The 22892-nt window shown below is 40.9% G+C and overlaps 2 protein-coding genes across 4 annotated transcripts in view; one reads left to right on the forward strand and one right to left on the reverse strand.

Moving 5' to 3' along the window:
* Positions 1–19807, forward strand: part of LOC111855447 (guanine nucleotide-binding protein G(z) subunit alpha) — a 28639-nt gene extending 8832 nt beyond the window's left edge. The window contains exons 2-3 of one of the 2 annotated variants that reach the window (XM_023834467.2): positions 4488–5213; positions 17475–19807. In XM_023834467.2, the coding sequence (XP_023690235.1) occupies positions 4491–5213; positions 17475–17819 (1068 nt within the window). In that variant the 5' untranslated portion in view covers positions 4488–4490 and the 3' untranslated portion in view covers positions 17820–19807. Of the gene's footprint in view, positions 1–4484; positions 5214–17474 lie in introns of both variants that reach the window. The other variant, XM_023834466.2, reaches the window with a different exon arrangement.
* rsph14 (radial spoke head 14 homolog) overlaps positions 1–22892 on the reverse strand; it is a 50970-nt gene that overhangs the window by 27105 nt on the left and 973 nt on the right. The window contains exons 2-4 of one of the 2 annotated variants that reach the window (XM_072702974.1): positions 22641–22743; positions 22203–22321; positions 21980–22055 (exon numbers count right to left, since the gene is read on the reverse strand). In XM_072702974.1, coding sequence (XP_072559075.1) covers positions 21980–22055; positions 22203–22321; positions 22641–22743 — 298 coding nt within the window. The remainder of the gene's footprint in view (positions 1–21979; positions 22056–22202; positions 22322–22640; positions 22744–22892) is intronic. The other variant, XM_023834468.2, reaches the window with a different exon arrangement.

Below are 22892 nucleotides of genomic sequence, written 5' to 3' on the forward strand. Positions count from 1 at the left end.
TGATTGTGTGTGTGAGTGTGTGTGAGCTCTCTGATAGGCTGGAAATCCCCCTTCGCAAATTCCCTGCCTTGGGCTCTGTCCTTCCTGGGTCAGGATCTAGGGCTCCCCGCAACCTTGTATTGGATAAGTGGGTGCAAATTGGACAAATGAGATATGCTGCATGCTGGTGAAAAGATGATTTGTTAATCTCAAATGTGCGGGGATTTATCTGGAGAGTATTTGATATTCAAGGAGAAGGTATGCAGTATGTGATACATGGATGCAGAAGCACCACAGGCAGAATGCGTGTGAAGACAAGGCGCACGGTTCTGCCAGGCACCAGCTAAGAGGAGCTGAATATAACTGACAGCGAAACTGCAGTCTGAATGAGAGAGTGATCACTCTTAATGGCTGAGCTGCACAGAAACACCTTGTCCAATGCAAAGCTGTCACTTTTAAAGTTACTAAAGTGTTTAAGTGTATGCAGTTTGTCTGGGGACTGAAGCAGTCCTCAGGTCCTTCATACATTTCTGACAAGAATGTCACAGTTATTCAGGAGACTGAGAACATATGAACATGAAGTAATACGCAGATCTGCCTAAACAGGCTCTGGTGGACAGGGGCGTGGTTCTACTCAGAGATCAGACATGTGGATGGTATCTGCCACAGATGCTGGACAGACAGTGACAGCTTCCAGGCATTCACTGCATGCAGAGCCCAGACTGTCAGTGGACATCCTCTGAATCTGCTCAGAAGCCCTGCCTTTGATCATGACAGATGCCTGGGAATTTGATTTTTGCATACTTCTTGTCATCACTATTTGAACATAGGTTGTATAGGTTGTACAGGTTTGTTACCTAGTCATGTAAGTTGTTTGCATAAACCCAAAGACTCTAAGCATCAAAATAGCAAAAATAACTATCAGATGCAAAAATCTGACATTTGCTACCCTATTCTCTCTGGCTCTCCTGAGCTCTGGGAAGAGTAAAAATCTTTATCCTTAAATTTACTAGGCCGACCTACAGCGGCCAGTGCGTACTTCAAAATGTTATCTATCTCCAGTGTTTATTTGAAACCAAGCATGAAATGCTTCACAAAAGCTGTGAAATAAACACACAATATATCAGCGCTTGTCTTCGCCATATTAAGACCTCAGTCATCAAGGAAGCAGTTCTTCAGGGTGAAGTGAAATTTGATGGCGAAAGCGGTAATCACAGTGCTGAGCAAACAGTTTTAAAATATAAGGAAAGTACTCCTGCTGACCATAACTGAAAAATAAGAATCAAAGTTGAAATTCAGTTTCATGGTTCAACCATGTAAAAGCATGTGAGTGACATAAATAGGTAAGAGTAAGGTAATTGCTAAGGGCATTAGGTAAGGAATTATGAAATACACACAAACCTGCAGCAGACAATGTCACTAGCTATAACAGATATAGGTACGTTAAACAAACAGAGTAATATCCCAGCAATCATTAATAAGATGTAGCAATGTAGCAGTTCTCATATGCTACATAGTTTTCATTTTCATTGACAAATGTGTTTTTTCCTCCCATGTCATGAGCCTGTCACGTGCATCTCGTCCCAGTCATATAGCCAGCACAGTTGGGAGGGTTAAACATAGACTCTCTGCTCTACTGTCGGCATTTTTCTTAAGATGAAAATTGTATTTAATTATGCAATTGGGCAGTCAGTTACACCAACGACGTAGCTTAGCATCTATCAGGGTTTCTGTGCCAAATATTGCCTTGGTGTCATGCAGTAGGTTACAGGGTGTGTGTGTGTGTGTGTGTGGGGGGGGTGACATGGCAGTGTCACGTCAAGCACAATGTGACAAATAGAGTGGAAGAAAGCGACAAGGTGTCCAGGCCCCTCTCTCCAAATGCGGGCCTCACCCTGAGTGCAAAGGCTGCCAAAACAAAGAAAATTAACAGCAGTGTGAAATTTAGCAGTTTCATTTTTCATTAAGCATGTAATTTATTCCATCCACAAAATGGAAACATAACCCATAATTCAGCATAAACATCTGTGATGTTTCTTTTTTTGTATGAGAACAGATAGGGCAATGAATACCACTCCACACAGAGGGATTACAACTGTGACCTTTTCCCAAAGCACGCATTAATATGTTTCGTGTAACTGAATGCTACGTTTTCTTTATAACGTTATAGATCAGAGTGAGCGGTTAAGGACAAGCTGACAGACTTTCAAAAGCACAAATGGGCACTGGGCCCTGGTGTGATATCCTGGGCAATAAACAAAAGAGCGGTTAAGGCTGAGAGTGAGGCTCTCACCGCCCCTCCCCAGCACCAGGAAGAGAACAGGAGAGAGAAAAACAGTGAAAGGCCGTGTAGGAGCATAATACTAGCAAACAGCCTTTCGTAACAAACACAAAACACAATTATCAATTACAGAGAGATGCCATTCTGCTTTTGCCAAAACTTATATAATGATCTATTTATTGCACAATGTAGACCTTGTTGTGTTGGACCTGGAGGACGGAGGGTGCAATAGGGGGCATGTTATGTAGCTCTTTTGCCTATAGGGAAACCGAGGAGAATGTATCAGTAGGGGAATGTGTCTGGGTGCTATGTATGCCACAAGACTCTGCATAGCATGGCCCCTTTACTGTCACTGTAAAAGAACACTCAGGTTCACTTACACTGCGTACAGCAAAAGGTGTATTTTATATGTTATACTTTTTCTGTCTTGACGCATGCTCACACTTACACAAAGACACAGAGAAATGCACATAAACACAGGGGGAACGCCAACATCGTGTCCTACCATTCTCTGTCTTACCGTAACACTGCGCAGACCGTCTGGGAGAGTCTTGATGTTTATACAGCAAATTGACTGCTTACCACACTCTAAACGCTCAGGATGCGATAATATAGACAAACAGAGGCTGCTAATGACAAAAGAATGAACCTCTGCATGGCCGGCGGACAGGAGGAGGGGCGGGAAGGCGCGAGCCAAGCTTTTGCCGTGTCTTGATAGTATGGTTGGTGGTGGCTTGTTATGATTCTGTGCAGTAAAACACAAACGTTTGTGTTTTACACGCGTGGAGGCATGGCACTCCAGTGAGGTTTTACAGCTCGACTGCAGCCCTGCAGGCCATCCTTTCCTCATTATTTCCTGAGATGTGCATCACAGGGTTTGTGACATTTCCTTTACAGTATAAAAATTACAAGAAGTGTAGTAAATAAAGGAAGGAGGGACAGGCTGTGAGCTAACTGCTTTGTAAAATACACGGGATACCTTACAGCTGGTTCCATTGTGAGGGTAAACACACGTGGCCCATGACAGGATGTCCCATCTGTCTGGGCCTACGGCCGTGCCGCTTTCTTTAGTCATGCTCATCTGCGTGTATGTATAACACTGAGGCAGAGAAGTGCCATGATGATTATGAGTGGTAGTAAGGCTGCGGTTGGTATTAAAGCAGCATGAAATTGCCAGTGAGACTCACTACAGATAAGCAAGATTCTGCCCATACAGAAAAGGTGGGAGGAGAACACAAGGGCAGCGAACCTCTAAATGAAAAGGTCAAGAAGCCGAGCACTACACAAGGTCTGCACGCCAAAAACAAGGTGTGCTCACCCGAACACTGCCAAACTGATGGCTTTTATGCACATAAAGTACCATCTGCTTAAATATATACCCTTTCCCTCACAGATTTGTGCCCTGGAGCAGTGGTCACAAACTGTGGGAATGTGTCTTAATGAATGTCTTTATTCTTTGGGGTTTAACACTGTCCAGTCATGATCACTCAGGAATGTTAAAGGGAAAATGCGCTCCTTTGCAGAGTACAGTACATAATAAGAGTGTAAACAAGGTGGTAGCAGAAGCATAAAGCCGTGTGCAGCAGCGTGTATCTGCTGCTCCACTCTAGGGTTTTAATGGGATCGAAGGATGTTAGCACACATATCTGGAATTCAATGACATCAGGCTGGGTGCATCACACTCATGTTCATTTCTTTCGGCACGGATAGTTAATGATCTTGTAAAACACACATACACTTCGTTAAGGCAGAAGAGATTAGGGGGAGAGTGCAACTAAAAAGACGAAAAGGGGATCTGCACGGCTCAAAGTGCTTATTTCCACAGAAACTAGAGGACTGGTGAGACGGATACAGATGTGGGGGTGGGGGTGGGGGTGGCGGGGTGGTGGGGTGGATGACTATGGGCAAGTAGAGATGCTGAAGTGGCTCTGAAGGAGGGAGGTGAGAGGAGGGTTTTAGTGTGTGTAGATTCAAACCTGGGCTGCCCACTGTAATATAAAGGTACAGCTACCAGCTGTCTGAGAAAGAAAGATCCCCAATATTCCAAGTAGTCACCAGCAAAACAGCAGCCAAAAGAATGGGGGTATGATCTGCCAGCTCTGTATTCATGACTGTTTTTGGCACTGGGTGGCAGCTCCTTCCAGAAGGGACCCCTCCATAGACAATCTTAGTCACACGAGAAATTCCTCTTTTCCTCCTTTCTTTTTTTCCCGCCACTCCACAGCAGATCATGGGATGCCGTCAGAGCTCGGAGGAGAAGGAGGCGGCCCGGCGCTCCCGTCGCATCGACCGACACCTGCGTTCAGAGAGCCAGCGGCAGCGGCGTGAGATCAAGCTGCTCCTGTTAGGCACCAGCAACTCGGGCAAGAGCACCATCGTCAAGCAGATGAAGATCATCCACAGCGGGGGCTTCAACTTGGAGGCCTGCAAGGAGTACAAGCCACTCATCCTCTACAATGCTATCGACTCGCTGACGCGCATCATCCGCGCCATGACCACGCTGAAGATTGACTTCCACAACCCAGACAGAGCCTATGACGCCGTCCAGCTGTTCGCCTTGACAGGACCGGCCGAGAGCAAAGGCGAGATCACACCGGACCTGCTGGGCGTCATGAAGCGGCTCTGGGCGGACTCTGGTGTTCAGGAGTGCTTCTGCCGCTCTAATGAGTACCACTTGGAGGATAATGCCCCTTACTATCTCAATGACCTGGACCGCATCTCTGCCGTGCAGTACATACCCACGGTGGAAGACATCCTGCGCTCCCGCGATATGACCACCGGTATTGTGGAGAATAAGTTCACCTTCAAGGAGCTGACATTCAAGATGGTTGATGTTGGGGGGCAGCGCTCAGAAAGAAAGAAGTGGATTCACTGCTTTGAGGGGGTGACGGCCATCATTTTCTGTGTGGAGCTCAGTGGCTATGACCTCAGGCTCTACGAGGACAACCAAACGGTAAGAATCAACCCAGTATGACTAACTCCTGCATCACCATGAACCCATTCTGGGACTTAACAACTCAAAAACAGATACTACATAGTCACCTCCTAGAGCAAATAGTCTATGTCTAACATACTGAAAAATTCACCACCAAACCCCTGCAGCCAAATATAATATATGTTTATTGCCATCAGCCTGTTTGTCGCCTGTTTCAACTGAACACTTTGCAAATTAAATTATTTTTCATTGATCAAAGCATTTCAATAAGGCAGATTTGTTGTCAGAAGTTGACCAGGGCTCGAGCCGACTTGGATCCAGTATTCATCATTTATTCCTCGGAAAAACAAAAACAAAAAAAAACTTGATGCCTATTGCTTCTACTACTCACTGGAAGCTAAATAATTTGATCAGTCTAGGGAAATGAAAATATGATCTGCTTATACAACATGATTCAGAAAATCATCTTGCAAAGAGGAGGGTCCAAGTTGCTCAGGTTTTCACAGTTGTCAGCTGCATTTATGAGTGCATTGCTTGGACGTGCAGGGTTTAGACAGGGCAGATACACACAAAAAGAGACAGTGATGGAACGCGTTACCGACAGAGAGTGACTAGTTTAGCTCATCATCATGTCCTTGAATTGTGGCCATTACAATGGCACAGCAGAAATGACTAATCAGCAGCACATTGGCACAGATGATAATGTATTAATCTTAATGTGCTAATCCTACAAACAACACAGTAAAAAAGAGTAGGGTGACTTATTAAGCACAAGCACAAAAAAAAGCACAAGATTAGCGGACTGCACAGTGCCTTGTTTTGAAAGTATGAGAGAGTGTGAGAGACACAAGAGAAAAGCCAGAGTATAGGACTACAGGCAGAGTATAATTTGGGAGATGACAGTTATGGCAGAGTTGTTATATCGCTAAAGCTGCGGTGGATATTCACTGTGAACTCTGAGGTTTTCTTGAGTCTTTGGCATCTGATGGACCGTTGAAACACCCATCACTGTTCAAAGCCTACAGTCCCAGCTGTGATGCTTCTCTCCTCAGGCAGAACATGCTGCTGACCAGCAAACTGCACCATATCTGTAATCTGAGATGACATCTTTTGACTGAATGCCAGTAAAATCAAAAAGCACTGAAACACTATGAAATCAGCTGCTCCGTACTCTCAGTCAGTTTTGCAGCATTTTATAAAAAGTATCCCACCTTCATTATATAAAGCACAACATAAAATACAACAACAGCTACAACAGATCCAGTTAAGTGTCAGAGTTATTTTGTAATTTGTTATTGAAAACTTGTGCTTGTCAGTTTGTGTATGCGCGTGCTGTGGTGCATTTTCCTGTGGCCAGTTTTGTTACTGTGTGAGTCATTATAATGTTGGCGTGAAGCAGATATGAAGGCCAAGTGCCATTACATTCTATATCGTATTGTTAAGGATGATGACAATACCAAACATAAACACTAGATGTAGAAGGTTTACAAGGATGCTGCTAGGTGTGTGTGTGTGTGTGTGTGTATGTGGGGGGGGGGGGGGGGGGCTATGAGATTACACAGCAGGCATGGGCTGAAGATGTAACATCACAAGTGGCTGTAGACTGTTTCGAATAACGGAAAGGAGCAGACTAAGCTACAATCCAGTTTATATTCTGCTGGACATGGTGTGGGTTATACAGAAAGGTGAGACTAGGATAAATAAATCAGGAAACCTCCAAGTATTACCTGTGGTTCAAGATCATTTCTGATAAAAAAATTTAAAATGACTGCTTGAGAGGAACAATATTAGACTTTGATTTGAATTTTAGTTTCTTGCATTATAATCTATCATATTCTTTTTCTTCATAAGGTTAATATGTAAAGAAAAAAATCATATAAACACATATTTTGTAGTTAAAAAAAATTCAATAAAACGAATAATTTTCACTATTTTTTTGTTTCAACTAATTTCCTTTTTGTTTTCCATTCCATAGTTATCTTCCCACCCATTAAAAAAATAGAGATGTTACCATGGAGACAGTTGCTGAGCAACGGCCTGATCACATGCTCCTAATCCTGGCCCTCTGACAGTAAACTGTGACTGAGGAGGGGGAGCGGGATGCAGCACACAGCAGCTCAGAGATTGGGGAATAGAGCACTCTTATAGCTAGATGACAGCCCCGTTGCACTGAATGCTCAATAGATTGGGTGAACCATGTGCATCGGAGCAGAGGGTATATATATAATTACATACAAGCTTTATTCATGCATAAGCGTTCATCTAGAGACTAGGTACTGGTGTTACAGTTGTAGGCATGATCCAAGGTGCCAAGTGAGAAAGAACAGCAGAGGCAGCAATTCAGAAGCAGCAATATAAACCAGTTTCTGTGTTTCACACAACTGCATTTGACTAGTACTCAATATTAAGTATTATCCAGCTTAACAAAGTGGGCCCCAATGTGTGGCAAACACAGCAGTTAGTCAGTTTAGGCAAATAACTGTACCATTTATCCACAGGCAGAAGGTAATTTCCTGATGTTTTAGCAACAATAATGATCAGAGCAAGCTTACAGTTATGCCCAAGCTGTTTGTGATTTATCTGATGTTGGTATTTAACTCCGTTAGCTTCCTTTGTGAAATATATCAGAACATCAAAACAGGTGCAACTGCAGTTGTTGCATCAAAGCGTCAAAATTTATAATACCATATGTACATGATGTACAACAAGTCGATGAGAGTTAAGACATTTAATGTCTACATTAAAACATTAGCATTGTTATGTGACATAATATCATAAATATTATAATTAAGTTACATATAATTACAGTATTTATTTATACAAATCCTCTCACTGAAATATGAATATCCAAAACAAAATGTATATGTTAACCACCACAGATAATATCCTGCCAGTGATTAATCTCTGTTCTGTCCTACTATGTCAGGAGTTTTTGTTTAATAGACAGATAATTTTAAGGTTGTTGATTGTTATTACTTTAAATAAATTGGAGTGGTGAAGTAGAAAGAATGTGGCCTAAACCTTCACTAAAACTGAGAATTTCATTTCTATTGGTATTCTGTATGGTCACTGTGACATCGACATGAGATCATCTGTGTTTTGAGACATTGTCTGAAGCATTATCAGTTGGTATCATTTGTTAAATCTGATGCTATTAAAGACCTTTTTGATTGTAATGTTTTCTGTTTTATAATGGTAATCTGTTAGACAATCAATCAAAATTGCTTGTTAAAGTTTTAGCATTTGGGTGGCATGAAGGTGCAGTGGTTATCATTTTACCGTTGGAATGTATCGAGTTTGCTTTTCCCAAAGTTTGCAATAGTGTGTGTGACTGTGTGCCCTGTAATATACTGGCATCCCATATCGGGTGTCCCTTGGCTCGGTCTTGTCTCCTGAGATAGGCTGTAGGCCAGTGGTCACCAACTCCAGCCCACAAATGGAATGAAACACAACTGAATCCGCAGGTACACAGGCAAAATAGCAAAGTTACTCTGGAAAATGCAGTTTGCAGTGTAGCATAACATGATTTGATCGAATCATCTTGACAATTTAGCAAACAACAGATATGGTAACCTTACAAATAGCCTTTCTATATACAGCGAAGGAGTCACCTATATCATTACCGTCTATACTTTGGCAAAAAAGATATGAACAATGAAGCAATGAAAATACTTATTACTGGATGATGTTACAAGTTCAGATATTCATTGTGCCAACAGCACAAGACCAAAAACAGATTAAATCATAAGGAAATGAGATTATCATACACATACCAATGCTGTGGGGTGCAGTGCTGAGCAGAAACATACGCATCATTGAATAAGGCCTGCATACTACACAGCACATTTATTTAAGCTAGCAAGATGACATTTAAAATCTTAATTTTTTTGAAGTATAAGATCCCAAGCATCATAATGGGGAAGCTGGAGTACAGCCTGGTTTTCGGGCAGATGTCCCGTGAGTGAGTTAATGAGCTTAAGGTGGAACATGGTATTAGCCATGGCTGCCATGGTGGTTCTTCTAAAATGAACATGGCATGGCCTGGCTAAATTTATTGAGGGTTAGGGTTATGGGGTTTAACTAGTTCAGATATGTCTAAGCAATTTTCTAAAAAAAAAAAAATCATTCAGTTTGTGTGCAAAACTTTGCTTTCAGGGGATATTTTCACACAGGGTTCCTTTCTCTGCAAAGCGGTACAGTTTTGAGAGGTGAAAATTGGATGCCAAACAGCTGTATAAGATGGTTTCACCTCAGCTGAAAACAAAGAGAGCTTCCATTCTCCCTGAACTCTGCCGGTGCTACCCGAACTCTCTAAGAAAATAGATAATACTTTTCTGCAGACCTCCCCATCTATCCAGCAGAAACCACAAGCTGGAAATGAAAGCTATTTATCCTGCACTGTTTCTGAAGTCTGAAGGGGCACCTAGCAGGTGTCCAAAAATAAAGAATATTTACAATGATGTAGGTGGACAGTTCCTGTATTGTTCTGTAGGGACTCATGAACGTGTTATCAGTAAAACCCGTTTAACGGGTTTGGTATTCTGGTCTTTCAATCTAAGCAAATCCTGTCACACCTCACACACAAATGTTTTTCCCAGTCACGGTATTTCCTGTATTCCAAGGATTCTCCTTGCCAAACTGGGTAGGAAATGCCAATCAGAAACCCTGAACAGTGGATTTGGCCTTCAGCAAACTAAGCATGGGAGGAAATGCTGTAAAATAAAAATGGATAGAAAGGGTTACCCGGAAGGTCAAATAGGAAATGTTACATGTCTTTAATCAAGGGCTGGCATTTCAACTTAACATGGCCAAAAACTGGCTTTTGGAGTTTGGAACAGAGTGTCTCCTCTTAAGTGGTTGCCTTTAAGCGAATTAAAGTGATCTGTTCTCATAAACCGCTCCTCACCACACCTCAGAGCTGTGTTAGCACTCAATTACTTCTTTGCCCTGACTGATACAGGCAGCTCTCTCACCCCATGTCACTTCATGGGCTTTTTCGCAGGCCGCTTCTTGTGCAGCTTGTTGCTTTGTGTGGCACAGCTGCTGAGAGTAGACCTCAGGTCTGGGGATTTCTCATCTATTCTCATTGGACTTGGCAGCAGCAAAGGTGGGCCTTTCAAGCCAATGTGTAGACCTCCACTGGGCAGCAGCAAAGGTGGGCCTTTCAAGCCAATGTGTAGACCTCCACTGGGCAACAGCAAAGGTGAGCCTTTCAAGCCAATGTGTAGACCTCCACTGGGCAACAGCAAAGGTGGGCCTTTCAAGCCAATGTGTAGACCTCCACTGGGCAACAGCAAAGGTGGGCCTTTCAAGCCAATGTGTAGACCTCCACTGGGCAGCAGCAAAGGTGGGCCTTTCAAGCCAATGTGTAGACCTCCACTGGGCAACAGCAAAGGTGAGCCTTTCAAGCCAATGTGTAGACCTCCACTGGGCAACAGCAAAGGTGGGTCTTTCAAGCCAATGTGTAGACCTCCACTGGGCAACAGCAAAGGTGGGCCTTTCAAGCCAATGTGTAGACCTCCACTGGGCAACAGCAAAGGTGGGCCTTTCAAGCCAATGTGTAGACCTCCACTGGGCAACAGCAAAGGTGGGCCTTTCAAGCCAATGTGTAGACCTGCACTGGGCAGCAGCAAAGGTGGGCCTTTCAAGCCAATGTGTAGACCTCCACACACCTCCAATTTTTACATTTGGGTTCCCTTCGCTTATGCATGCTAACAGTTATGCTGCCACTTTATGCAAACTATGTATTTTAACTGACCAGCTGGTTCTCTGCGTTTCTATGACTGGGCTATTGTCACAAGAAACTCACTCTGCTTCCGGCGTATCCTCTGGAGCAGGGAATGAATTAGAAATGACTGGTTTGGTTTAGGTAGCAACCTAATACACCTGTTGTTGATGGTTCAATTCCTGCTCTGTGTATGTGGAGTATCTCTGTTATCCCCACATTCGCAATAAAGATTAATTCCAATTAATCCAAGTCCAAAGACATGTAGCTCTGCTTGAGTGGTGTCTAGATTGTCTACTTTCAAAGGGCCTATTGGTGACTCTTTTAGATTTACAGTATCTTATTCTGGAGGATTGTTAGACAGCCTAATCTTATCATTAATGGCTTAAGCATTAACATGTCAGGATACTTCAGAAAATACATCAAAAGATCAATCCTGAATCTACATGTAATTAAACTTCAAGGTTTAAAAATTATTATTATCAGAATGTTTTTTCTCAATACAATATAACAAAAATAAATTATTTTTTTGTAAATTTTATAGTCACTAACATGTAAGTGTAGTGAATGAGAGATGTATATGCCAACATGAATGAGAACATTCTGAATGGAAGTTTTTTTTCACTTTTTCTTTGTGCTGTTGCTCACTCTTCTGGTAAAACAGAAAGGCTATGCCTCTGTGTTCAAGGCAATTTATCTTTGATTGTGTCATACACAGCACTTTGGAAGGAAGAAAAGAATAAATTGACATTTATTGTAACTTGAAACAAAAACTGAAACATGTTTCTAAATTTTCAGAGCCCTGAACTTAATATGAATTCAAATCAATTACGGCATCATTTACAAAGATAATTCATTTTGTGTTTTGTCTCTGTCTACTTCCTCTACCTGCTGATTGGGCAGCTTTTGTCCACATTCTTTCTGGCAAGTTCCCTTAAAGTCAAGCTGCTTGGTGATCATATGGTTTTAGGTCTTTCTACAGATTATAAATAAATGTCTATGGAGGACTTTTGTCTGGGTACTAAAAGACATCGATGTTCTTAATTTTATGGTTGTTGTGCCTCTGGATTTGCCTAGGATCACAAGCTTTTTGAAAGAGGAAACAAAAGCGATACCACTGAGGTCAACTATGGCTTTTCTCAAGCCACAAATTTCAATGCCTTATACAGCGAACACGCAAAGCATAACCCAGCACTGTTGCAAACATGCCTGAAAGGACCCATAAATACTCTTGCTTGACTTATATCATTCTTAGCTGTTTTGGCAGCTTGTCTTTTCTGTATGTGAAATTTCATATTTATTAGTGTCATCACATGATCATCTCATCCACAGTGCCTGGAGGTTAGAGCTTTAGCGAGTTTTGTTGAAGGGCCTGGTCACATGGAGCGAGTCTCTCCTAGGAAATAGAAGGTAACAATGCACTGTTGTACAGCAGTGCTGGAACTGGTGGATGTCTGACAGCACATGTTGGGTGCTGTGCCACTGAGTAACACACCAAAAAAGCAATAGAAGGCATATGTGCCATTAGCCACACTCTTAGATTTCTCGCAGTAAGACCTAGGAGGAGTTGGGAATAGAATATGATAGTTAGTAAAACAATGTGCTGGAAAACCTGATCCGGAAGAGCGAATTCTAGAAGGCGCAGTGTGATTTCAGTCATATGGTGTTCCCAGGCTGTACACATGGAAGCTCTATCCACAGCTGCGCCTGGAGGATTTTCACTAAAGATCAGCAATCTGGTCAGTGCTATTCTGTATTGAAAGAATCTATGCCTTGATCTCCTCAAGTTGTTGATATCTGCATTGGCAGTACCCTTAGACCAGCAGGGACAGGCCAACTTGTGTGTGATGAACTTGACAGGGCTTGTTGAAGCACCTCTGGCCCTCTGTGTTTCAGTGCTCCAGAGCAGGTATTGGGTAGCGTTTTCCAGGAGTAATGGAAATTGGGGGGACCAGAGAGTAATAATGAGTGAGACAGGGGAGATGACGGGGGATTGTTTTTTTTTTAAACAAAACAAAAACGGTGAACCAACCGTTCTCTCCGGACGCATCATCACAGAGGTTATAGCCTTGATTTTAATGCACCCCTGAGGTAGAGAGGCTTACTCTTTATTAACATTCATATCCATTATCATTGCACTGATGTGCCAACAACCATAAATATATATACTCTTATTGTTGAAGTATAAAGGTTTAATTAAAGCTTGCTCATTTAAATCCATTCATGTTCTGTAGCCACTTGTCCTTTTCAGATTTGGTGAGGGGGGTGGGCAGAGCCTATCCTGGAAGGCAAGGAGCAACTTAGGATGGGGGACCAACCCATCACAGGGCACACTAACACACACCTATAGTCAACTAGATAACTCCAATTAGCCTCAGTATGTTTTTGGACTGTGGGGCAGGGGGACCAGAACACCCAGAAGAATCCCCACAATGACAAGGGAAGAACATGCAAACACACATGGAACCCAAGCAGAGACTTGAACCCAGGTTCCAGTGTTGTGAGACAACAGTGCTAACCACAGCACCACCATGCCACTTCAGCCTGGGTGTGAAAGATCCCTCCAGCAGACTAAACCGAAGGGCCAAAGCAAACGTGGCTGATGGCTGCTAACTGCAAGAGCCTTCAATATTTGTTCTGAGAAAAGATACCATTGTCTAGTGTATTACTAAATGCATTCAGTACTACTATCTTTGTTTGCACTTTAGGCCCCATTGAAGTTCCAGTTAGAGCTAAGTACTTTAAAAAACAGTATTTTCAAAACGTAAGTAATGCCTGGAGTTCAATGGATCCCTAAAAACCACAGTTTCATTTTGAGATGTGGCATTCTGTAATAAGAGATCTTGCATGTGTTTAGATGTCCATCTGCCTGAATTCACACTCGTCTTGCTGTGAAAGGTGAGGAAAGAGCGAAGGTGAGGGCTCACATGAGTCTGGGTTACAATCTCAGTGTAAAACAATGACCGTGGGCAGCCATGAAAATGAGACTGGGGATGACACAGAGGCAGGCGAGCAGGTAAAATAAGGCAATATGAAGGATAGCCAGAGATAGAGAATGGGAAAGTGAAGTACAGAAAGGTGAGGGAGGAGTAAGAAGGCACATCCTCTCAGATAATTCCCGAATCAAATTAGGCACATTAGCAGAGACGCAGTTAAGGTCTAATGTGATCCATTAGGGCTGATCTGATTTTGAGAAAGACAGCCTTTCTGCTCCAACAATCAAACAGTCTTCCTTCGAACACCCAGTGCCTCCACACAGCTATCCACCCCTACTGAACACTTTTCAGCAATTGGCCATCCTTGAATCATGCTTTTGTAAGAGCCGCTGCTCTTTTATACTGGCTGGAAGACTGGAAACTAGCTCTGTCACAAGACATACCAACAAGATGGTGATCCTTCTAGGCAACTGAAATTTGAGTAATTTGTTGCCAAATGACAAAACATACTGGTGAAAACTGGGACAAAATAGACTGTTCACTAACAATGACTACACATTAAATTACTCATACACTAATAACCCAACTACAAAGAGGCCCTTTTAAATGTAAGGCTTCATTCTCTTGGTTATGTATACACAGCAGTGAAGTGGATAACTATGCAGTTAAAAAGCACTTTATGGCTCAGAAAAAGGTGCGGACACCTTCACTCAGTTATAAACAACAACATGATGCAGGAATTATTGTACTTAGCAGATTAAGATGATTTGCCCCCACATAGTTGTTCTACTGACAGGGGGTTATGACAAATTAGGTGTGATTGTTTTAATAGGAAAGGTAGTACTGCACAAAAACAAAGTCAGCATTCTCAGGAAAGTTTGTCGTAGTTCATCAATCATGACTATGCATTGTTTCTCCAGTTATTGTTACACAGCTTTTTAGCCAGGAGCTTAAAAAATGAAATTGAACATTAACTTTTACAAAATTATCTATATATTTCCATAATTTATTAACTCAACGCTTTTGTGGCAAAAGCAGGTATGGAAAGTGAAAGAATGAATAGAAGAATTAACTGTAATATGGACAGAAGAATCTTTCAAAACATGCATATTTGATTTTTTTTCTCAAGGCTACGTTTGTGATGACAGAAAGCATAAAGAATTAAAACACAGGCAAATATCATCTTATTTATGGAAACAGGCACCTAGCAACACCATTATTTGCTCTTGAAATTCCCAAGTTCAATTCATTACCATAGGAAGAGGCTATTCAATTGAATAATCAAAAAGACAGCAGCCAAATTTTGTGTCTCAGAAAGAAAGCATAAATTTAGTTTTTTTTAATCTAGGTGGACCAATTTAATATTTTTCAGGGGCAGAGAGACCAGCAAGGGACTGGCATTAATGAGATGCATGTTTTGAGCTTACAAGCAGGACTAGAGGAGTCTAGACCATAACCATCTAATAGGCAAGACAGCATAGACAGCAAGCAGCACAGAGGCTAAACTTAGGCCCAAAATTAGGCAGGAAAACTGAAATGCAACATTTTCAAAAACATACAGTAAGGTAAGTCATTAAGTTTTTCAAACAGTCATCTGCTGGACTAATATAAATATATATGTAAAATATGTGTGTACGGCAGAGAGACCATCCCACAGTGAGACGACTCAGTGAGGGCCGATGACAAGCCCTATCTTCCAAGTATTCATTTCTTTAGCAGAATGTGCCCAATCCATTACCTCATTTGGAGAATCATATTAGATGAAAATATTTTGGAAATGTAATCACTGTTACAGCAAGTCTTGAGGTACCTTCTGTATTTTCTATTTTCAGTAACTGATAGACACACACTAGAGTTTCAGCTCTGGCAAACATATTCTTAGCACCTGAAATATTAATAGTACAAAAAGACAAAGTATGTCAGGAATATATATATACAAATACAAACACATTATATATATAATTCACAGTCTTCTCCCGGTCGACCATCTCAGTTGTCCTGAGGCCGAGGGGACCCAGATCGGAGGGCTTGCACATCATGGGCAACATTTTGCCTAGGAAATCATGTAGGGTGGGCCTGGTCTTTGAACTAGTTTTAAATGAGACGTTTCTGCAGAATGTATACCAGACCACAGGCATCAAAAGGTTGGGAACACCCATCCTGTACAACCAAACTGTTACAATAGCATCACCCATATCGGTGACTGGATAAAAATCCAAACTGGACCATCATGATTTTTTGACGAAGGTAGCGTATGGCTGGTTAATTATCTGTCTAATAACATCACATGCAATAATAATGTTAACAGTAAATGTAGTGTCAAATGGCACATGATGGTCACAGTGCCATCTACTGACAGATAGGTGAAATTGTATCCCTGGAGATTTTCTCATCTCTGTCTAACATAAGTTTCTGCATCTCCACTCCTCCTAAATAATAAACTTCTGGGCATTCTTCCTTTGTCATACAGTCATAAGGGATCATAACTCCCCCAATACCACAAACCCTGTGATTACAATCCTGATACTCATACCAATTCAGTCAGTCTCTGTTGTGTATGGATACATTGTACATTGTGCGGGTGTTGCTATTATTAAAGTGAAGCTCCTTACGTATGTCAGCTAAGCGATTTTTCACTCATATCATCAGGTGAAGGATTAAATGAACATTTACCAGTTTCAAAAAATGCCTTGTATGTGTAGTTTCATTATTGGGAATATAAATACAGTAGCCTAATGCAAAATATGTCCCCCAATCCCATTGTCTTTATACTGCCTTCCTAGTATTTCACAACATGCACTCCTGAAACAAGTCACAGACTCTGTGCACTTCAAATGGTTCATCTTATCACTTGCAGCACTTACTGTAGGTGATTTTATGAGAACGTTCCATGTTACGTATTTTTACTGATGCGCGACATATGACGCTTGCCGATGCCTGCCACCTGGTATTTGAACTAAGTAATCCAAAGAATTATGTATGCAAGGGAGGCTTTTGACGCTGAGGATTGGGACATCACTTCTCCATTATTAGCAGTTATCCTCAGAAGTATATGGCTGAGCTCATACAAGTCTATGAAGTCAGAACTCCAATACGCCAGAGAAGCAGGACACATTTCCTGTCAGTGGAAATTTGTGGGGTGGGTAAAAACAAACGTACAAAACTAATTTTCATTCATTAATTCATTCATTAATGCAGAGCTGACATCTTTGAAATAAAACATACTATAAATTGTAAACGCCATTATTTCTTGGTAGACCTGTGCAGCAAACACATTTTCAAACATACTTAAACCACCCATTTTCTCTGAATTGTTCTAAATTTTAAAATCCTTACGTTTCTCAAGTTCATATAGAAAACATCTTTCATGTCTATGGGTGAGCAACAGAGACTATAACCGAAATGTCTTCAGAAAAAGCAATAAAAGCCAAAATTAAATAAACAGGGAGCAATGTGGAGCAATCAGAAATGGATGAAATGAAACATGGACCAGAGTTAATATGATAGAAGTTATTCTTTATATTCATTACAAGCTGAAGATTAGAAATGTGCCTTGGTGAAGAAGATAATACATTGTAATATCAATAAAACGAATCTGTTGTACCATTTGCATTGCAGAGCCGAATGGCCGAAAGCCTACGTCTGTTTGACTCCATCTGCAACAACAACTGGTTCATCAACACTTCGCTCATCCTGTTCCTCAACAAGAAGGATCTGCTGGCTGAGAAGATCAAACGTATCCCACTCACCCTCTGCTTTCCAGAGTACAAGGGCCAGAACACATATGAGGAGGCCGCAGTTTACATCCAGCGTCAGTTCGAGGACCTCAACCGCAACAAGGAGACAAAGGAAATTTACTCCCACTTTACCTGTGCCACGGACACCAGCAACATTCAGTTTGTCTTTGATGCTGTAACAGACGTCATAATACAGAACAATCTCAAGTACATCGGGCTGTGCTAGGGCGAGGTTTGGGGGGGCATGCAGGCAGTGTGGCTGTGTGGGACAGCCACCAGGGTGCTGCCACGTTACAGAGAGGTGACGGAGCTCCTAGAATTTACTAAAGCATTCAATGGGCAAGGCACAGAAAGAAAGCTCGTGAGAATGATATCTCCCAGAAAGCATTGCACTGAATACATCATTTTCCTGACCCATATATACATAATCAAAAGAAGAATATTGATGTTTAAACAATGGCAATCATTTGTTAACAGATAATACAGTATGTGTGTGTCTATGCCCTCCTCCCCCTCTATCCTGTGTCTTTGTTGCTGTCGTTTACCTGTTAAGGCTATCACCTCTGCCCAATTCATTCAATGTTGCTTTTGTGTTCCTTTTCAAACCATAAAAGGTCAACGAGGCAGGTCTACTTCCCAGGACCGAAGCCTGAAGATGACTTACTCAAAACCAGCCAGGGTTTATTTCACGAGGAGATTGAATTGACAGAATATCTGGGGATGAGAAGCTCACCTGGATGAGCCTTACAATATTCCAAACCCAATTCCGTGTCAAAGATTGTTATACACAAAAGAAAAATCGGGAATACCTGGTTCATTAAAAGAAGAACAGTGCCAAAAAAAGAAGAAAAAAAAACAATTTGATGAAAATTTTAATATTTGATTTTTCTATTGACTGATCCTGCATGACATCTAGGTCTGTATGTTTGTTTCAGAATTAATAAAATATGCCCCCGACGAACATCACAGCTACATCAAAGCCAAACATTGCATTCGCTGCCTGAAAGTGTTTTTAAATTATGTCAGGATCAAAAATATTTCCTTCAATTCAAACAATGCAAGTGAATCGTCAAGCTGAGGACAGAGACAGCTGATAGATCTGTCATTCCGAAATGAGCATAGAGATGATGCACAAAAGGGGGATGTGGGTTAAAATAGACACCACAAAAATCAACGCAGAATGGAAAAGAAAACAGCCGTTTCTTTCCCCCCCTTGCATCATGAAGTGAATAATAGATGTGACATGTACATAAAATATGACTAAAGCACAGTCATTAATAAAACAGCAGACAGACTGATTAAAAAGAGAGACCTGTACTTCTCTCCTGCTGTTCAAAAAAGCATGATGTGCAACAACTCAGTTAAGGGCTTGAAGCTTTATTTTACAAGATAGCCACTTAAAAATATATGTATTTAAAATATATGAAAATACTATTAACGAACCAAATGCTGCAGACATCGTTTTTGCCAGAGATGTTCTTTCGTGAAGTGGTGTTTGAGGGGTACAGGTAACATAAAATATGAGATCATTGTGTTTTATGTTTTTATTTTTTTTGTATGTGCGTGTATATATATTTTTTTTATTAACATGGGCCACAAAGATTGTTCAAAGGTATAATAACAGGCATTGACATATATACCTTTAGCAAGTTAACAGCGTGTCACTGCTCATTCCTCAAATGTAAAACACAGTTGTTAACTGTTCATAAACCAGAGTTATATATCATATCCAGCCACCCATATAATGATTGGATTGGTGTTTTCTATATACACACTGTTATGCAAGCGCAAATACACAGAAAAACATTTTTCTTTCCACAATATTCTTATAGTGCTCTTACAAATCTTTTCTGGCCTCTACTTTTTTTTACCAGTGGGTACTTTGTAATGAATATGTATCCTAACTGATTTGATGATCATTAAGACAGTCTTCAAAACCATCTAAGATGTCATTACCAACAGCTAATGCAACCTTGGAATAATTAACAGCCATATGCAGGTGACTGCATTTTCCAAGCTGACTGTTGGATTACGTGGGTTTTGCTGCTCTTTTGTTTTCTTCTTCTTCCTGACTCGGGCTTTGTTTTTGCAGGTTGACCCCTTAATGTCTGCAATCATTACTGCTTCATTGGAAGTTATTGAGAATATGACCAAAATGCCAAAACACTGTATTATACATATTCAGGGGCACAAATAAAGAGAGAGATAAAAACCTTTATGTTCATCATTAATTAAAATGGCACATATGGTCAATCAGTCGGGAAAATGCCTGGCCAGTGGAGGGTGCTCACACAGACCCTTACACAGAAAGGAAAAGCTTTGTTTGTCAATGGCAAACAAGGAAGTCCAGATAAACACTGGGAAAATGCAAAGCTTGCGCACAGAGAGCTTGGGAACATGTATCATATACATCCATGGACATGCAAGGGTAATACCTGCTAAAGTCCTTAACATCCATGCTTAGCACACATAGGTGATCCAGGGAACAGTCATAAGTACTACAATCACATGATTATGCCACCATAACTTCATGCACATAGTTTTATATTAATTTTATTAGGACGGCCTTCCAGTTCCATACTGAAAAGTTAAACACTACTAGGTTAGAAATGTAATGTACTTAAAGGACCCCCTAACACCACAATAGAAAAAGCAGGTGCTTAGAGAAACAATAACTGTTTGTGTACTTCTGCAGTGGACGTGCCACTTTATACACCATCCCAACTGCCTCATTGGCAGTTTCTCACCCAACAGACAAGTATCTTCCCCCCACACAGCCTGCTAGCTAGCACTGAGACAGCATGCCATCTGAATGTGATTAACCATACATTCAATTCAGGTAAATGAAAAGTTCATGTTGCACCAAATTAGGAGTCTGCTGTTTTAATACATTTACTCACTGGGGGCTTTGGGTGGGGGTGCTGTAAAGCGCTTTGAGACGACGTAATGTTGTGATAATGCGCTATACAAAAATAAATTTGTTGTTGTTGTTAATACCTCTATGTAGCTAATAGAACTTGATCATTTTCTTTCACTGTTATTTGAAGCCCTACACAAGGCAATGAAGCATACGCATACACCCACCCATCTCCCATGTTTATACAATACAGAGTTGTGGGGAAGGCTGGATCCTATCCTAGGTAGCACTGATCACAAAGCAGGGGGGCGTCCTGGATAGGATGCCGGTCTACTACAGGACACACAACCACAGTCATAAACACCATTACAAATCTACAAATAGAAGAACAAAGGGCCTATGGAAGAAATTCTCTGGACATCAGGGGAAAGGGAAACTTTTAGAGATGTACCTGTTTGAATATATTGTACTTGGACTTTAATACTAAATATTTATTACAGCATACTAGAAATAAATTGACAGGTCTTTAATATTTTCATGGTGGCAGTATATTTCACATACACAACCACTGAATCAATATGTAAACAGCACCAGTATATTATTGATGATGCCTGTTGCACAGTTGCATTGAAGCAGGCCCACTAAACTGCTAGCTGATTACTGATGAGATCACTGGCCAGCTGCTTTACAGAAGCTGCATACATACATACTGCTCTTTCTTAGTCATTCTGTGATAAGAAGTATTTGCAGAAAATGTTTTAAGAGATAAAAATCACACTTCCATAAATCATCATCATGGTACTTCCTGTTCAATATATTTGATTTTCTTATCAATTATAATACTCTTTTACATTCAACTCATTATCCATGGAAATATGAGGATTAAAAATGTTAAAGGCCACAGAAACCCTCTTGTATTAGTAAACAAACCAAATTAAGAATAGAGCTGTGTTGTAGAATGTTATAGTGCTGAACGTATTTATGGGCAGACAAGGATGAGTGAGTTGCAAAAAAATCAGAATGTAGAGACTCCACTTTCTATAAACACTCAAAACCAAATCAGAAAAGAAGATATGAACTTTTTGAATGCCGATGAAGATACATGATTATGAACAAAATGAACAGGTGGAATTTTCTTTTAAAGATTCAAGGTTGTAGCGCATAACAAATATAACACTGACTTTTCCTTCATGTAAAAATGTAGCTAATTCAATACATTGCCTTTAATGTCAAACAGTGTCATGTCTGGAAAATGAAATGCGATTCCTGGGTCACACCTCTCAAAAACTTTAAAAGCATTATGATCAAAGTTATTATTAACCCAGTACTACACACCCGTTCCAGTCCAGATTATTCTAGCTCCTTAATATTATGGTTCAACATAGAAATCATAACCATAACTAATGTATTAAATGATCCGTTTATAACATAAAATGTAAACTTTAAAGGTTTATATGGAGTGCAAAATTAGCCTTAGTTAGCCCCTGGAATTTTTCCCCAAAGATGTAAAATGTGATAAACTCACTTACTTTGCATTGCTTGGCGTCGCTAGATATGTATTGTTAGCGTCATCCTTAGCTTGCTTTGCCTTATCACATGCAGATACTGGAACCAAATATTTATCTTTTCATTTTTGTTATAAAAGAAGCAAGTGATGAGGGCTTTGCAATGGTGTCATTTAGAATTACTCCTATACTACTTCAAAATATGATAGCAAAGGTAATCACCACAATCCTTAGGAGTTAGTCCTACCTGCAGGAAACTGTGCTACCACCTGCAGGGCCCGGTGCACATTCCTCCGACAGGCTGGTACCGGGTCATCCAGCAGGTCAGACAGTGACACAACTACGTGATGCTCCAGAAAGGCCAGCCTGGACATACAGTTAGAGTTACATTAACCAGCACTATCTTCCCCAAACTACAAACACACACACACCAGGGTTGCCAACTTTGGTCAGTTGACTGGCGTGAGATATTCAATTTGAAACAAGTCTTTTATTACCTTCAAAATAGTCTGTAGGGTTTGCAGACTACCCCAATGCTCTTGACATAGTTCATTTTAGGTTTATAATGCAATAATAAAGATGTAGAGTAAGATGTCTTGCATGACCATGAGAGTCGTGCCAGATGCGTGAGAGTTGGCAAACCCTGACATACATCAAACCAAAGTGGTAAACAATACTTCCTTACCTGCTGACAAGATGGTTAGCCAGCAGATGGAGAATCTCTGTGGTTTTCACCCTCACTGTTGTGTCCTTATCCTGTAGCAATGCCTTCAGCTTTCCTAGGCATCCTGAAATAATATCATAAAGATGAAGTAGGTTTCCTACTATTTAAGTAAATTAAGACATTAAATAATTCATACTGGGAGTGTCACCAGTGATTTATGGGGGAGGGCTAAGCCTTCATTAGGTGGGTGTGATGGAAATGGCCCACATTATT

Source organism: Paramormyrops kingsleyae, chromosome 2 (assembly GCF_048594095.1).
Source record: "Paramormyrops kingsleyae isolate MSU_618 chromosome 2, PKINGS_0.4, whole genome shotgun sequence".
NCBI classification, from domain to species: Eukaryota; Metazoa; Chordata; class Actinopteri; order Osteoglossiformes; family Mormyridae; genus Paramormyrops; species Paramormyrops kingsleyae.